The following is a 14,724-nucleotide window of genomic DNA, read 5'->3' as shown; positions in this document are numbered from 1 at the left end:
AGGAGATGCATGCTAGGGTATACAGAAACGAAGTATATCCATGTCTGTACCTTTCAAATGATAGAGCAAGATTACCTGTATACGTATGTATAAGGAGGAAGTAAATACAGCAAAACGTTAGCCATCGTTGAGGCTACTAGTGGTGGATGTGTGAGTGCATATGTATGGTGAGCCATTCTTTCAGCTTCTTTGAGTATCTGAAATCTTTCGCAATAAAAATTTGAGGAGGGGAAACCCTAACTCTAATGGAAACAGGTCACTGAAAAGATATATCCCAAATGCTGTGGGTCATGGAGCGTGGGAAAGATGCTGATGTGCACGTAGGGTCGGCAGTTGTCGGAAAAGGCAGTTGTCGGAAAAGCATTTATTGAGGACTTCGGAGTTTATGAAAGGAGAAATTGGAACTCTCAAGGACAATAGTGAATTAAAAGGAGGAGGAGAAGCGGGCTCAGCAAAAAAATAGTGCATGAATGTTGAAAGAAGGAAAACATCAATTCCAGGATTTTGTGAAACTTGGCATGGACTTTTTTGTATGAACTTTTAACTGATGCTTGGCTGCCTTTGCCAGCATGCAGAAGCCTTTTTAATAATCTATTATGGAGCTATTAGTAATAGTGCCCTGGAACTGGAGTCAACATTGACAACAGTGTTTCCAGTGGAAAATGTTTTTAGGATTTCAGGAAAATTGGTCATGTGTCTGTTCCAGCTCATCAAGAGAGGAGGGTTTTGGGCAGCCCCGGTGGTGCAGCGGTTTAGCGCTGCCTGCAGCCCGGGGCGTGATCCTGGGGACCCGGGATCGAGTCCCACGTCAGGCTCCCTGCATGGTGCCTGCTTCTCCTTCTGCCTGTGTCTCTGCCTCTTTCTCTCTAGCTGTGTCTCTATGAATAAATAAATAAAGTATTTAAAAAAAAAAGGAGGGTTTTGAATACCACGTAGGACTGATGGATGACCCATGCTGTCATTTTAAGGATTGAGTAGCTTGGACCATGGTAGGTTTGTGAAGGAGAGGAGTGTTTTTACTCCAGGCAGTAGTGTTCAGGATAGTGACAAGCACTATCCAGTAGTGGTAAGACTGGAAAACATGTAATGAGGTCTCCAGCAGCAGCAGCAATGGCAAAAAAGAGTTTCTATAGCATCATTACATGGGTGGTAAGTAGGCACCCTTCTAAGTTGAGTTGTTTGTATTTATTCTGTGCCAGTTAAGTTAGGTCAGGAATCTCAGTCCTAATTATAAAAGCCAACAAGATAGATAAATAGCTAACATTTACTAAATGCTTACCTTGTGCTAGTTGCTGTTGTGTCTTCATTGTCATTTCATTTTCAGAATAATTTAGGATGTTTATCCCATTTTACAGATGGTGGCATGAAGGACGCAGAACTGAGCAACTATCAGGAAAAGCTTTCTAACTCACTTTTGTCAAGGTCTAGAGCAGTGGTTCTCAATGTGTGATTGATTTCCAGAGCAGCGGCAGCAGCATGTTGGAATTTTTCGAGTATTGAGTCCTCCTTTAAGACTTTCTAGTTTAGTATTTTAACAAGCCCTCCTGGTGATTCTGATGTATGAAGTTTGAGAACCACTTCTTTGAGTGTAGATGCTTTAGTAGCATGGTACTTTCCAATTTAAAAATCAGAATTGAGTAGTGTTTGTCTTTTGAATCGGTATTTCCTACTTTAATTTTTAAATCAACTGTTTAATATTTCATAACACTGTGAAATTTTAATTTGAAAGTTCCATAAAGTCAAGTCTGGCTATGTACATGAGGGTTTTAATATTTAACGGAGCCACCAGTTAAACTAGAATTAGATCTTTAGGAATAAGAGTTTTGGTGTTATGCACTGCAGTTTTAGCTAACCTATAATCCAACTCTTAAGAATATTTGATCAAATAATTATATTACCAGTAATCAAGTTGATTGTTATGTAGTTTCATCTTGGTAGGTAATTAGTTTTAATGTGACCAAGGAACAATAATATACATAGCTTTGGTAAAGAATATTTTGAGATATCATTATTATGTGAGTTCTTTTTTTTTTTTTTTTTTTTTTTAAGATTTTATTCATTTACTCATTTGAGACACAGAGAGAGAGAGGCAGAGAGAGAAGCAGGCTCCATGCAGGGAGCTTGAGGTGGAACTCGATTCCAGGACTCCAGGATCAGGCCCTGGGCTGAAGGCGGTGCTAAACCGCTGAGCCAACCGGGGCTGCCCTAATACGAGAGTTCTTAAACTGATGTTGATAGGCATCAGTTTGTTTATACGGAAAAGCTTGGATGTCAATCACATAAAAATTGTGTGCAGAATTTATTATACATGTACATTTTTTTTCTGAGGAGAGGATCTGTAGATTTTATTAGGTTAGCCAAAGAATTTTTGACTTGTAAAAGTTTAAGAGCTGTTATAATGAAATCTTATATTTAATCTTGTTTAGTTGATTTTTTTTTTTGAGACTAGAATCCAGAAAGGTTTTATTCCATTAAAAAAAAAAACAAAACAACAACAAAAAACAAAATAAAACCTGTTTGCAAACTGAACTTTCAAGTTAAATTCTTTTAAAAATTGATTAAAGCTGTCAGTGGGTTTTAAACCCATATTACTGTTTTTTTTTTTTTCCATTCTATTCAGGTATTCCTAGAAAGGTGTTTAGCTTTCGATGGACTTTTGTTATAATTTGAATGATTTTCTCATTTGTTAGATATTTCTGGACTTAAAGAATTTAGTATTTTTTGTTATTGTTACTTCATTATCTTGTTACTATCCTTTTGTTATTTTTTTTTTCCTTTTGTTATTTTGAATCAGTTTGTCAAATTGCTAAAATGTAATTATTGAAGATCAGAGCCTAATTTTTTAATTTTATGAAAGAAATGTTATTTCATTTGAAGGTATGCATCAAGTTACTGGTCCTGATTTTACGAGTGTTATTTTACTTTTACTTGAATGTTTTTGAAGTACAGTCTCCAAAATTAATTTTTCATTGCATTTTAGGTAGAAAGACTACGGCATCAACTCAGTGAAGCAGTAAACTCGCTCTTTGTCTTTTAAACATCAAGAACGAAGCAGTGGTATCTGAGACCAGAAGAACATTTGCCAACTAGCTGTCATCACAATTTCAAGTGATTGTATAAGCAGAAACAAGCTGCAGCCTATGTGTCAGCTAGTTTAGAGAGAATGGTTTATTTAGAAGCAGTTTTAGTATAGTGCTTTATATCTGTATCAAATGAAATAAAAATGAGTGAAGCCCCTAGATTCTTTGTTGGGCCCGAAGATACAGAAATAAGCTCGGGAAATTATCGGCATTTCTTCCACCATGCAGATGAAGATGAGGAGGAAGAGGATGAGTCTGTAAGTTGTTTGTTTGGTGAGAGAAGACCAATACCGTATAGGCTTCTTACTAATCACTGTAAGGTGAACTAATAAACTCTCTAAATTGTGAAGACATTTTTGCACATGGAAATTTGTTGGAAATTGCCTGTGCTGAAAAGCATATTTTTAGTAACGTTATTGAGCCTACGGTGTGCATCAAGAAATCCAGTTAGGGGTCAGACTTCTCATTTGTTTGATTATGTTAACTTCAGTGTCTTTCACAAATGTTCACTGATAGGCCCAGCATAACAGAAGATTCAGTTGAAAACATGGCAAGGAGAGAATAATCAGGGCCGTACCAAAAGGGTTTCTTGTATGTAGAAGTACCTAAAGAGTACATCAACATAAAGAAGTAAGTTGAAAGAAATAACTTTAAAGGTACTGAAGAAGGACTTCGCCAACTTTGTTAAGTTTGTCACATTGTCAGTACAAGTGGTGGTTGACCCAAATATAGTCTTATTTATTATTAACTCTTCAGAAGCCTATAACTGTGTCACTAGAAGGAGAGGCTACCTCAAGGATCCAGAGGAGTATATAAGTGCACAAATCTTATCTTTTTGATCTGATCTACTAGGATATATAGCCATAGGTGCATCTTTAGGAATAACACATTTATTATGTTCATTTTACTCTAGTTATATTAGCTCAATATTTTTCTTATTGTTTTCCCTTTAGATTTAAGATTGCTTTACTGTGAAAACTGATTTAACATACAGACTTATGTTTGTTTTTTCTTGTATTTCCAGTTGAAAAGATAATTTTTTTAAGAAAGATTTATTTACTTATTTGAAAGAGAGAAAGAGAGAGAGAGAGAGCAGTAGGGAGGGGCAGAAGGAGAGGGAGAGAGAATCCCATGCAGAATCCATGCTGAGCACAGACCCTGATGCAGGGCTTGACCTCAGGACCCTGAGCCGAAATCAAGAGTCGGACACTTAACTGACTGAATTGCCCAGGCATCCTGAGAATTTTGTTTTCAAACCAAAACCTGTTATACTTGGTAAAGGTAGTAAAAAAAAAACCCAAAAATACCTAATGGGTGATCCTTTAAATCCTTTTTCATAGCTATTTAACACTTCACAGTGTGCTTACACATATCTGAAAACCTATCCCACCCCCACCTCACCCCAGAAAAAAAAATGATTTTCAGAAAACTATCATCTGAAGTGTTATCTAGAAGTCCAGTAAATGAAACAGAAAAGCAGCTTTTCTCTGACTTAAGCTAGAAAGTACTATTGACTCAGCCTCTACTGCCCCTATCATCTGAACATACCGTAAACATCACTGACACGTCAAGTCCATTTCTTACACATAAGGACTTTTGTCTGTCCCTTATATCTAGAACTGTACATGTCTCTCCTCCTTTACCTTTTATGTTTCGGCAATATCAAATTTTTGTTTTTCACATGTTATTCCATGTTGTACCATGCCTCTTTGCTGTTGTACTCTTTTATCTCTATGAAATGCCCTTTTCTGGGGATTACTTTGTAAACTGTTTTTCATTCTTCAGAACCTTGCTCATATTCCCTATTCTCCCTCTCCTTGTAGACTTGCATACTTCTTCCACAGTACTATTTCTTTTTTCTTTTTTTAAGATTTTATTTATTTATTAGAGAAAGAGAGTGCACGAGCAGGGGGAGAGGGAGAAGCAGACTCCCCACTGAGCAGGGAGCCTGACATGGGGCTCCATCCCAGGATCATGACCTGAGCCATCCAGGTGCCCCCTCAGTACTGTTTCTATATTTGACATACATACTTGTATTCCATGTACCATAACATACTACATTATTGCTGTGATCTTTTCGATTCATAGCACTTTGAGGTTAGGTAGTTTCTATGTATCTAACTTTAGGCACTTAGTGTAATTCTTGGAACCTTGGTACTAATTAAATTGAGTTCACATTTGTGGCGCATAGTTGTCACTTTTGAGGAACTCGATTTGGTTTATTTGGCCTATAGATTAATAATTTGTTCCAGTTCATTCTCCTGTTTTTAAGATTAAAAGTATGAATTTAAGAAAAATAAAATAAAAAAGAGGTATGGATTTCATTTTAGACACTAAATCTAACAAAATAAATCTCTTTAAAGAGTTATTTCACTTCCAAGGTTTTACCTAATAGGAAAATTCTATAATTTTGTCTTAATAATGCAGGCTTATTTGTGCATTTTAAACTTGGCAGTTTCTAGTTCATCTTAGCTAATAGTAGATATTAATTAAATAGATCTATAATAAATAAAATGGAACTTAGTAGCTTTTTTTAAATTGTAAAGCAATAGGGTATGTTAGGTTGAATGCTTTTTTTACTGAAGTATAATTGACATAATAGTTTGACCTATACAACGTGGTGATTCTGCAATTATATAAAAATGTGGACCATGATAAGTGTAGTTACCATTGTCACCTTAAAAAGTTACCGTTATTGACTATATTCCCTGTGCAGTACTTTTCATACCTGTGACTTACCTGTATGGTAACTGGAAGTCTGTACCTCTTAATCCCCTTCAACATTTTTACCCATCCCACCACCCCTCTTCCCTCTGGCAGTTTCCACTTTGTTCTCTGTATTAGAGTCTGTTTTTTTTTTTTTAAATTCATTTTGGTTTTTAGATTCCATATATAAGTGAAATCATAGGGTGTCTTTCTGACTGACTTATTTCACTTAACATAACATGCTGTAGGTCTATTCATGTTGTTGTGAATAGCAAGGTTTTATTCTTTTTTATGGCTGAGTAATATATATATACTACATATTTATCCACATATTTATTGACAGACGCTTAAAGTCACTTCCGTATCTTGGCACTTGTAAATCATGATACAATGAACATATCTTTTTGAATTAGTGTTTTTGTTTTCTTGGTAAATACCCAGAAGTAGAATTAATGGGTCATGTGTGTGGTATTTCAATTTTTAATTTTTTGAGGAACCTCCATATTATTTTCTACAGTGGTCACACCATTTTACATTCCCAGCAACAGTGCACAAGGGTACCTTTTCTCCACATACTAGCCGACACTTGGCTATTTCTTGTCTTTTTGATACTAGCCATTCTTATTAGTATGAGGTGATGCCTCATTGTGGTTTTGATTTGCATTTTCCTGATGATTAGTGATTTTGTGCATCTTTCCAAGAATCTTTTGCCCATCTGTATGTCTTCTTTGGAGAAATGTCTGTTAAGGTCCTCTGCCTGTTTTTTAATTGGATTATTTGATTTTTTTTGGTGTTGAGTTGTATGAATTCTTTTTATATTTTAAAAATTGACCCCTTAATGAATATACCATTTGCAAATATCTTTTGTTAGCTGAGGAAGTATTCTTTAGGAACATCATGAACTATGTAGAGGCTTTTGATCAGGAAAGAATTAAATAAGGGAACATAAAAGTGGATGATCAGGGTGGGAAAAATAGATCCCAGGGAGATTAGGATTTACAATCAAATTCAATACTAATTTGATCTCTAAATTGCATATGAGTCAGAAGAGGCAATGGAGAAATCTAATTTTAGGTGTAAAGAAGAATAGTAGTTTAAATCTGATGTTACCCAATTTTAAGATTTATAACAAGAGAAAGTCTAGGAAAACACTTTTGAGCTCAAGATTATAATATATGAAATATAAAAATATGGAGGAGGGAGAACTAAAAAAAAAAACAACTGGGCACAGCTCTATTTATTTGATAAAACTCTTAATTACTTGAATGCAAAGATCTCAGAATGAATCTTGAGTAATTTTGTAAATCTACGAGCTACTCATAAGGTATTTCTATATCCTGCTTTTTTAGTTTTAGGACAAACCATAACCTTTAAGCTGTAGCACGGGTACCAAAGATGAGCAACACCATTAAATAGGAATATTGAGTATGAAGATTGGAATTTCAAAGAGCATTGACACCTTGGTTAGCAGTTTGGCTTTCTCCAAAATTTTCTTCCAGGTTGTCGTTGGTGATCAACCAATTCAAAGCCAAGCTACAAAAATAGTTTAACACTGTATAACATAGCTATATAGTCAGAATATCTTTTTTTAGGCAAGAGAATTCTTTATCTCACTCTCATTGGTCTTTTCACTTGGAGTAGATAGGTTTTGGTCTTCATTTTCCTCTTTCTGTTGTGGGGAAGGTAATTAAGTACTAGAGACAATTAAGGAAAGAGTATCTGTTTAAGTTTAAAATTAGAATGAAAATAGTAATGATGTCCTGAAAGTGAAAGTTTTCCAGACCTTTTTAGCCAACTATTATTTGTTATTTATTATAACAAAAATATAGTTTTGAAAAATGTGGGAGTTTTTTTGGTTAAGGTGTCATTTGTATTGATCACATCACTCATCTGCTTCTGAAAAACATATTTAGAGTTTGTATTAAGTCAACCTAATTTTTTTGTTGTTTTCTTTCTGTTTCAGCCACCGGAAAGGCAGATTGTGGTTGGAATATGTTCCATGGCAAAGAAGTCCAAATCCAAACCAATGAAGGAAATTCTTGAACGGATCTCCTTATTTAAATATATCACAGTAGTAGTATTTGAAGAAGATGTTATTTTGAATGAACCAGTAGAAAACTGGCCTTTATGTGATTGTCTTATTTCGTTCCATTCTAAAGGTATTAAAGAATGGGAACTCCCTTTATCCTCTCTTATAATAGATCTAATACATATTAATTGTAGAATATTAGATAAAATAAATTAATCTCCATTCTCACAGATCAGTGATGTTACCATTTTGATAAATTTCTTTTGGTCATTTTTTTGTCTGTATTTTTTAAACAAATTTATTGTTATAGTGTATATGTAACTTTATATTTCATTTTTTCATCAATTATACCAAGAAATTTTTTTCCCCTCCATTACATTCTTCCAAGACCTGATTTTTGAATTCATGAATTATTGGATATTTTAAGCCCTATACTTTTGCCCTATATAAAATGATCTATCTTTCCTCAAATGCAAATATTCATATTTTATTTTCAAAGAACTTAATATTTGAAATTTCAATTTTACTTGGTTTCTTTTGTAAATCAAACAAATATTAATTACACTTAAGTATTACTTAATGGTATAGTATGCCTTCATAATGAGACCCACTAATCAAAATCATTACTGAATATCTGAAAATTTGTAACCTCAGAATCTGTGAATTAAGTGAATTTCTAAGAACTGTAATTTAAAAGATGTGTGTATAGTTATTTTTATTCATATTAAATCACTTTGTTACCAAAATAATGTAATCTCCAGCTGTGTTAAAGTTTCACTTTAGCTAGGTGTTCAAGAAACTTTTCCTTCAGCAAGGGGATGGAGCATGGCTGAGACTTTATGTGCTCCTATAGTCTGTAGAGAAGAGAAGCCAAGGCCCTGGTCTGTTTTATTAAACTTAAGTCTTTTATTTCAGGGAATCTTAAAATTGGCTTATCCCTGAGGGTAAGGTGATCTTGCCTTACTACCACATGGTTCTTCCTTCCAAAGCTAATTTTTTGCCTGTAAAAACTAGGTGCTGTCTAAGGTCATATTCCATATACTGTCTCTTTGTAAGGAAAATGTTCCTCTTTAACAACACGGAAGCAGGGAACTGTTACAGAGGATCCTCTGTGCTGAATTCTGTTAGGATGCTTTAAATCATAGACTTGGAGGTATCTTGATGACAAGTGATTAATTCTTCTCAGAGTCTTTACAAACCTAGAAGGGTTTATAATTTGTGGAAGTGATTCTTGGTATAGAGAGCTTTTATTAAATTTTAAAAACCAAGAGGAATTTAGGGAATAAGTCTTTTTTAACTGACCATAGTTTTTTGTTTAGTTTTATTAACTAATGCCTTAGTACTTACTTCCCCTCCAACTGTTCTGATAATGATACAAGATAACAGTGTCTTCACAGGTATACTGTAATAGGCAAGGTTAAATTCTAAAGTTGTGCATGCTTACTGATTTTTACTCTTTTCCTTAGATAAGCTATTCATTAAGATATTGTCATTTAAGGAATAATGATATTTATTGGGAGCTTACTGTCAGGTCCTATGCTAAGTGTTTTATATACATTCCTTTATCAAGTTGCTCAAAAACTCTACTAGGTAAGACAAGTATAATACTCATTTACAGCTGAGAATCAGGGGCTTAGAGATATTGAATAAATTCACCCAGAGTTGCATAGCTAATGAAAGAAGGAGCCAGGATTTTCCTGCTTTGTTAGACTCTCTGGTATACTGACAAACCGTCTCTTAATAGTATGTATTGATGGATAAAATTGTCAATACAGAGAGTACAGTATAATCATTAAAATGCTTTAGAATCTTTTTAGACCTCTTACCATATCTGCCATTTGATTTGTTGTCCATGTAAGTAGTAATTTTACCAAAGTCTAGAAATTTTAGGGAGTTAATTTCTGATACCTTAACATTGACCTAGGAACAGCAAGTATGATTCTGCTCATATATTTTATATTTACGGCATATCTGTTGTATGTAAATTAACTTTTGTTTTTGCTGTTTTTAGAGATGCAGTTCTTTGAATTATCAGCAATTTTTATGTATAAATATCAAACTAAAATGAAAGAAATTACACATATTTTTTAAAAAATCACCAAGTAATTGTAATATACTTATATACAGATTTCTCTTTGTGTATGAGATAATCTTAACCTTTTATTAGGGGACTTTGAATAATTAGTCATTGGCTAAGATGTCAGTGGGTTTGAATTTGGTTATATAACCACTGACTTGTGCCTTATCAATGAAATTAACTAGGGAAAAATAAGACTAATAGTACAAGTTAAGTTTTATATATTTATTTTTCCACGATTTATATGGAAAGCAGTTATAAGCATAATGAAATTAACCTTTTATGGGAAGTGACATAAATTCAAATTGATAAAGCTATAGATATCAACTTACCTTGAGATTGTACAGAGTATGTTAATAATATGTGTTCTTAGGATTTCCACTGGACAAAGCAGTTGCCTATGCAAAACTCAGGAATCCATTTGTAATCAATGACTTGAATATGCAGTATCTCATACAAGATAGGTGAGTGATGAAGATGGCTGAATTAAGGGAAGGAAAATTAACGTTTATTTAGTGTCTACTATAAGCTGGCATCAGGTGTTTTCATATACATTAATTTGTGGTATCCTCTAAAATACTTAGAAATAGGTATTTATACCCAGTCTTATAGATGAAGAAACTTGAGAATCAGGAAGATGAATTAATTTGCCCAAAGTCACAAGTAGTTCTGTCAATAGTGGAACAAGGACTTAAACCAGGTTTGTTTAATTTCCATAGCCTACTGAACCATTGAAAATTATGAGCAACTTCTCTGCCATGTGACTGATGATGAAATTAGGGTTATACTCAATATAACTAGATTTTTTTTAATGGTAAAATGCAAGTCTTTTGAAAAATATTTCATTACATATCTTAGCACTCATATTATAAGCCAAAAGCATGAATTTCTGAGAGAAACTGGAATACAAATAAATTTATATATTTTGTTTGAGTGATGTTTCACTCTGATGGCTACCTTTATAATTTCACCAACATTCAATTTCCTTTTGTGTTAGCATTGCAGTATGAGATTACATGTGTGAAAATGCTTTATAAAGTATAAGGCCCTATAGTTTTGGGGTTTTTCCTGTTCCTCCAGGTAGTAACATTATTAGTAGCCAACATTTTATTTTTTATTTTTTTTAAAGATTTTATTTATTTATTCATGAGAGATAAATACACAGAGAGATTGGAGCAGAGACACAGGCAGAGGGAGAAGCAGGCTCCATGCAGGGAACCTGATGTGGGACTCGATCCTGGGACTCCAGGATTATGCCCTAGCCGAAGGCAGGCACTAAACCGCTGAGCCACCCAGGGATCCCCAATATCTAACACTTTAAAATATTGTTCCTAGATTTACGTATTAATAAATGCTTATGTTATAAATATATTCATAATACATATTTAAGAAATTTGAAAAATAAAAGCATTAAAGGCATTTAACCCTGATACTATATCATATTTTTTTCTTTTTTTTAAAGATTTTATTTATCTATGAGAGACACAGAGAGAGAGAGAGAGAGAGAGAGAGAGGCAAAGACACAGGTAGAGGGAGAAGCAGGATCCATGATCCATGCAGGGAGCCCGGTGTGGGACTTGATCCCGGGACCCCAGGATCCCGGGCCAAAGCCAGGCACTAAACCACTGAGCTACCCAGTGTCCCTATATAATTTTTTTTCATATAAAAAGCAATATGTACATACATTCACATTTTACAAAATTAGGGTCACTTCTGTCTTACAATACTATGAACATTTTCCTATGTCATTAAATAATCTTTGAGTATAAAGTTTTTAATAGGTAATAGTCTGTCATTGCCCTGTAGCAACTTTGTTTTTAACCCTTTCTTTTTTTATACATTTACATTCCCAGTTTTAAACATTAGTATTTTAATATGCCACATAAAGTGTTGTGTGTCCATTTTTGTTCTAATATGGCTGAACATTCCCTTAGACATTTTCAATATTTTACGTGATTTGTTTATTTAAAAAATAAAAGACTTGAAATCTATGCCTTTTTAAATAATACAATAGTAATAATGTACCATTAAAGTAAAGCAATAAAACAATAAAAGATGTTTTCTTTTTCTTCAGAAGAGAAGTGTATAGTATTCTTCAAGCTGAAGGTATTTTACTTCCTCGTTATGCAATTTTGAACCGTGACCCAAATAATCCCAAAGGTAAGAATATGAGATTTTGAGCAAGCTACCTTTTGTCACCAACATACTTTCGAGGCACTTCTTTTCTATAATTAAGTAGAAGGAATTCAGAGAACTCATAGTTCTGCTTACTTAAAAAAAAAAAAAAAAAAAAAAAAGCCAAGTAAGCATTACATTCAGTTCAAGTTTGGCACTATAAACTGAAAGGCCAAAAATAAAAAATAAAAAAAATAAAAAATAAATAAATAAACTGAAAGGCCCACTAATAATTTAAGAGTTATCTATCCTACTTTTCTGTGGTCTACATTTGACATCTGGGAATCAAGAAGAGTTTTTAAATTACATATTTCATCATCTTGTATTGATTGGCGATAAGTAAGTGATTTATCTATGACTATTGAAGTCAGGATTAGAAACTTTATGCTAGGATACCGTAATTAAATTTCTGATGACTAGAAACTTAGAAATATTACTTAATACCTTAAAGTACCCTTTGCTTCATTTTTCTAGTTATCTGAAACATAGCATGTAAGTTATATATAACAGTCTAACAAGCCAAGATAAATGTTTATCTGCTTTACTATTTAATATTCTGGTAAGACTATTTTGGAGAATTTTGATGACTTTTTTGTACCTTAAAGCAACTTTTGTTGAAAACTAGATATAGCATTTATCATCAGTAACAGGGAACTTCTCTCATTTTTCTAGAGGTAAAAAATTAACTTCCTGATTGGATTACCTTATATAGGTTACATTAATAACAATTTCATGTTTTGTGGTATCTATGATACAACTGATTCCATACAACTTTCAGAATATGGTAGCAATCTAAAAAAATTTTTCAATCTTTTTTGTTGGTATCATTTCATATGTAACTTTGATTCTGTGGGATAAAGTGAAATGACAGGTTTGTAAGATTTTGAAGAATAACTATAGTTTTTAATGTCATGAATCATAAATAGTGGGGTATGTTGTTTGCATAAATATTTTTTTAGAATTATTTATTTATTTTGGAGAGATAGGGGGAGGGACAAAGGGAGCAAATCTTCATTCAGGCAGACTCCTTCCTCAGTGTGGAGCCCAACACTAAGGCTCTATTTCACACAGTCTATAAGATCACGACCTGAGCCAAACCAAGAGTTAGACACTTTACTAATGAGCCACCCAGCTGCCCCTGCATAAATGTTTAATTAAAATCAAATCGTACATTATCCAAGGTTTTCTTTATATAATCTATTCTAGTAAAAGCTTTTAAAATAATGTTATATCTAGACAATATGCAATATGTAATTTTTCCCACTGTTTGATTTTTAGAATGCAATCTGATTGAAGGGGAAGATCATGTAGAAGTAAATGGTGAAGTTTTTCAAAAGCCGTTTGTAGAAAAGCCAGTCAGTGCAGAGGATCACAATGTTTACATTTACTATCCCACGTCTGCTGGTGGTGGAAGTCAAAGACTTTTTCGAAAGGTAAATCTTTGTTATCCTAGGGAATGCTGTTCTTCATACTTTGTACAAATTTTTCTAAAAGTAATCAAGTATTTAGTAGAACTAAGATTAAATAAGACTGTATCATTCAGGGATAAATTAAAACTGATACCCTTCTTTGTTAGAAAAGCAAGGCATCATTTTAGTTATTTACTGTTGTTTATGCAAAATTTCTACTTACAAAATACCAAGAAAATTATTTTTCTCTCTACCTTCCACTTATGTATCTGGCTTATGAGAAATTTGGGTAAAGGTCAGTAGTCTTTAAAAAAATGGCCCCCAAGATAGAAAATTCATAGACAAAAATAGTATCAATAACTTTTACATACGTGAAATATGCTCAAATAAATGCAAATGAAGTCTAAAAGATAATGACATTGAAGTACCTTTTGGATTGGCAAGGATCAAAAACATTGAGATAGTTGGAAAACAAGCACAAACCCAAATGTTGGTAGAGATGTAAATTAATAGAGCCTCTTACCTCTTAGCAACATAATTTGACCATGCAGTAAGATTAAAAGTGCACGTACATTTACAAGGAACCATGGAAATGCAAAGTAAGAACACGGTGAGATACTACTTTATATCCATTAGTGGCAAGTGTTATGTCTAACAATACCAATTATAGACAAGGATATAGAGTGGTGGGAGCTTACATACATTGCTAGAAGACGCTGAATTGTTAAAACTGTTCATAAAATATTTGGCATTATTTTTGTCAGTTGAATATGAGCACTTAGTAATTCTGTCACCTGCTAATTCTACTTGTAGCATATACCTTAGAAATATTCTTGCACATGGAACACTTACAAGAATGTTCAAAGCAACACACTTCTCCTGGCTAAAGCTTAGAAAACAACCTAAGTACTTGTTAATAGAATGAATGAATTATGGTGTACTTATACAGTGGAAAATTCTGTAGTGGTAAAAGTGAACAAATGAGGGTTACATGCAACAACATGGTTGATTGGAACCACTCTTAGGAACATTATTCTTACTGTTCTTGGTATTTTTTTTACGATTTGACTTACATGTAAGTTATAATTACAGCAGAAAATAATCCAGTGTCAACTATATAATAAATGTCAAACATTTATTTTTATTTTTTTGGTAATATCTAAGATGGAAATACATGGTAAGAAGGTTATATTATAAAAATGAGATGAATAATTTAGTTTTTATATTTACGGATATCTTTCTTTTTCA

At 33.3% G+C, this 14,724-nt stretch overlaps 1 protein-coding gene across 39 annotated transcripts in view; it reads left to right on the top strand.

Moving 5' to 3' along the window:
- Nucleotides 1-14,724, top strand: part of PPIP5K2 (diphosphoinositol pentakisphosphate kinase 2) — a 101,694-nt gene that overhangs the window by 2,667 nt on the left and 84,303 nt on the right. For 35 of the 39 annotated variants that reach the window (XM_049108144.1, XM_035714720.2, XM_049108150.1 and 32 more), the window contains exons 2-6: nucleotides 2,981-3,337; nucleotides 7,750-7,945; nucleotides 10,266-10,356; nucleotides 11,967-12,052; nucleotides 13,346-13,500. In XM_049108144.1, the coding sequence (XP_048964101.1) occupies nucleotides 3,224-3,337; nucleotides 7,750-7,945; nucleotides 10,266-10,356; nucleotides 11,967-12,052; nucleotides 13,346-13,500 (642 nt within the window). In that variant the 5' untranslated portion in view covers nucleotides 2,981-3,223. Of the gene's footprint in view, nucleotides 1-2,980; nucleotides 3,338-7,749; nucleotides 7,946-10,265; nucleotides 10,357-11,966; nucleotides 12,053-13,345; nucleotides 13,501-14,724 lie in introns of those variants that run through there. The other 4 variants (XM_049108148.1, XM_049108140.1, XM_049108138.1 and 1 more) reach the window with 2 other exon arrangements.

The sequence above is a fragment of the Canis lupus genome, chromosome 3 (assembly GCF_003254725.2).
Source record: "Canis lupus dingo isolate Sandy chromosome 3, ASM325472v2, whole genome shotgun sequence".
Taxonomy (NCBI): Eukaryota; Metazoa; Chordata; class Mammalia; order Carnivora; family Canidae; genus Canis; species Canis lupus.
Note: the sequence above shows the minus strand (reverse complement) of the source record. Positions and strands in the feature narration are given on the sequence as shown.